Source organism: Trypanosoma rangeli (assembly GCF_003719475.1).
Source record: "Trypanosoma rangeli strain AM80 chromosome Unknown Tra_15.4_contig_00112, whole genome shotgun sequence".
NCBI lineage: Eukaryota > Euglenozoa > Kinetoplastea > Trypanosomatida > Trypanosomatidae > Trypanosoma > Trypanosoma rangeli.
The window spans coordinates 42636-44580 of record NW_021705855.1 but is presented as its reverse complement, the minus strand read 5'-3'; the positions used below and the strand labels follow the sequence as shown (position 1 = coordinate 44580).

The window sequence follows — 1945 nt, the reverse complement described above, 5'->3', positions numbered from 1 at the left end:
CGAGTATATATATATATATATATATATATATATATACGCGATGATACATTATTACACTTTTGACGACTCATAGGCATAGGTAATAGGCGGCGCCGTGCCACACACCCTCGTTTCTTTAGTTAAGTTTAGTTTTTTTTTGTTTTTTAAGATTTTTTTTTTTTTTCGTTACTTCCTGCTTTACTCGCACACAGGCACCCAAAACCCCGCTACCACGCACTACTTCTCATTTTTTTTTTTGCTTTTGTTTCTATGCATGTCTTTGGAAAAACCTAGAAAAAAAAAAGACACTCCCCAATATATATTTGCTAGACACATCCGCCACAGAAGCAGGGAGGCGCTAAATAACAACAACGTGTGTCTGTGTGTATCCGTATGTTTGGGTCAACTTAAACCAAACTCCACGGCATCGCTGCCCCCCTCCGCCTTACCGCGTCGCGGTCCACTCGTACTTGAGACATTTCCCCTGCTCACTGCCTTTTAGGTGCCACTCTTCAAATCGGTCTTTGTTTCCTTTCGTTGGCTGATGTTTCGTCGCTTCCCTCTTGACTCCTTCTCTCCGCCAGTGCGGTCTCTCTCTCCCTGCACCTTCCTTGTCGGCTCGATATGCCTTTTCTAAACTCGTTCCGTCGCCACTCGGGCGCAGCCGCGCCCATGCAGCGATTCCCCACTCTTCCCTCCTCTCACGATCTCCAAGCTGCAAAAAAGTCGCCATTTTCACCTCTTGATATCCTCTTTTATTATTATCATTCCGAAGAGCGCGTTGCCCATCATGGCATACTTTTCTTTGGCTCTCACCGTCTCGCCCACCTATTCCGTGTGCTCCACTGCAGTTTGGGCCCGCCCCAGCCACGCACAGCAAGCGATGGAATCGGGGCAGCTCGTGCATGTGTGCGCAAGAAGCGCACAGTAAGACGAATTCACGTTAAATGCACGCACAGAAACGGTAAGGGAGAAGATGTGTGTGCTCGCGCGTGTCAATGAGAGGGAAAGAGAGGACAATGGAAGCAGGCAGGCAGGCCCCGATTGCAGAGGAGATGCCCTCAGTATGCGTGCGTGCAGCAGCATATGCCCGCTGGTGGCAAGCAAAAGCTGCTGCGGTATAAAAAGTAACAAAAACAAACAAACAGCAAGAGATAGTCCGCACCATTATAACAAGACGCCCCCTCTCCACCACCAAAACAAAATTTAGCAAACAACGAGTGACAATGATAATCAAGGGCAATCAAACAAAATAAGTGTGGGTGGGAACTTCAACAGTGTCAACCCTTAAGCAGTGAAGGCAGGAGAAGTTCCCTCCATTTACCTTTCATCAGAGCAAACCTCCCGTCTCCGTGTCTTCGCTCACAGCAGCCTAGCCTACTTGTACAACCGCCCCACGTCCCACCACCGCGGTGACAACATCCACAAATCCAAAAGGACTCACTACCAGCAAAGCATCTGCATATTGCGTGTTAGGGCGGGTCCCGCGGTGGGGGTGGGGGAGGGGGATTGACGGGGGAACGTCGCAGGGTGATGGGGGCGGTGGAAATCACGCTGAAAGAACAAACGAAAAACAAACAAACAAACAAACACGCAGACACACAGAAGGGAGGGGGAGGGGGAGGACTTGCATACATAAGGTAACATAACAAAACGTCACCAAAACATCAACGGAACAAAATGAGGAAAGGGGTGAAATGGTGAAAACAACTCGGCCACTGTGACGCTTGTGTATTATAAGTAGTTAAAAAACAACAACAACAAAATATAATCATCGTACGCCAGCAACAGCAGAAATGGAAGGTGCATGTGTGGAAGTGGGGGTGGGGTTGGGAGAGAAGCAGCGCAACAGCAGCAGTCAAGTTCATTAAAGACTCCACCACGAGGGGCACAAAGGTGAAGCAAAAAGGAAAAAAAGAAAAAAAAAGAGGGGAGGGGTAGGAAAAAAAAAGGGGGATAAAAAAAA

The 1945-nt window shown here is 48.1% G+C and overlaps 1 protein-coding gene across 1 annotated transcript, besides 5 other annotated features; it reads right to left on the bottom strand.

Annotated features, from left to right (window-relative positions):
- Positions 1-4: 4 nt before the first annotated feature.
- Positions 5-36: a microsatellite.
- Positions 37-114: 78 nt separating this feature from the next.
- Positions 115-163: a sequence feature (A-rich).
- Positions 164-424: 261 nt separating this feature from the next.
- Positions 425-886, bottom strand: TraAM80_04041 (uncharacterized protein; the record flags this gene model as incomplete). Its single annotated transcript, XM_029380985.1, has 1 exon — positions 425-886. The coding sequence occupies one exon, from the start codon at positions 884-886 to the stop codon at positions 425-427; it is 462 nt and encodes a 153-aa protein (XP_029239202.1).
- A 654-nt stretch (positions 887-1540) lies between these two features.
- Positions 1541-1583: a microsatellite.
- Positions 1584-1609: 26 nt separating this feature from the next.
- Positions 1610-1660: a microsatellite.
- Positions 1661-1882: 222 nt separating this feature from the next.
- Positions 1883-1906: a microsatellite.
- Between the last annotated feature and the right edge of the window lie 39 nt (positions 1907-1945).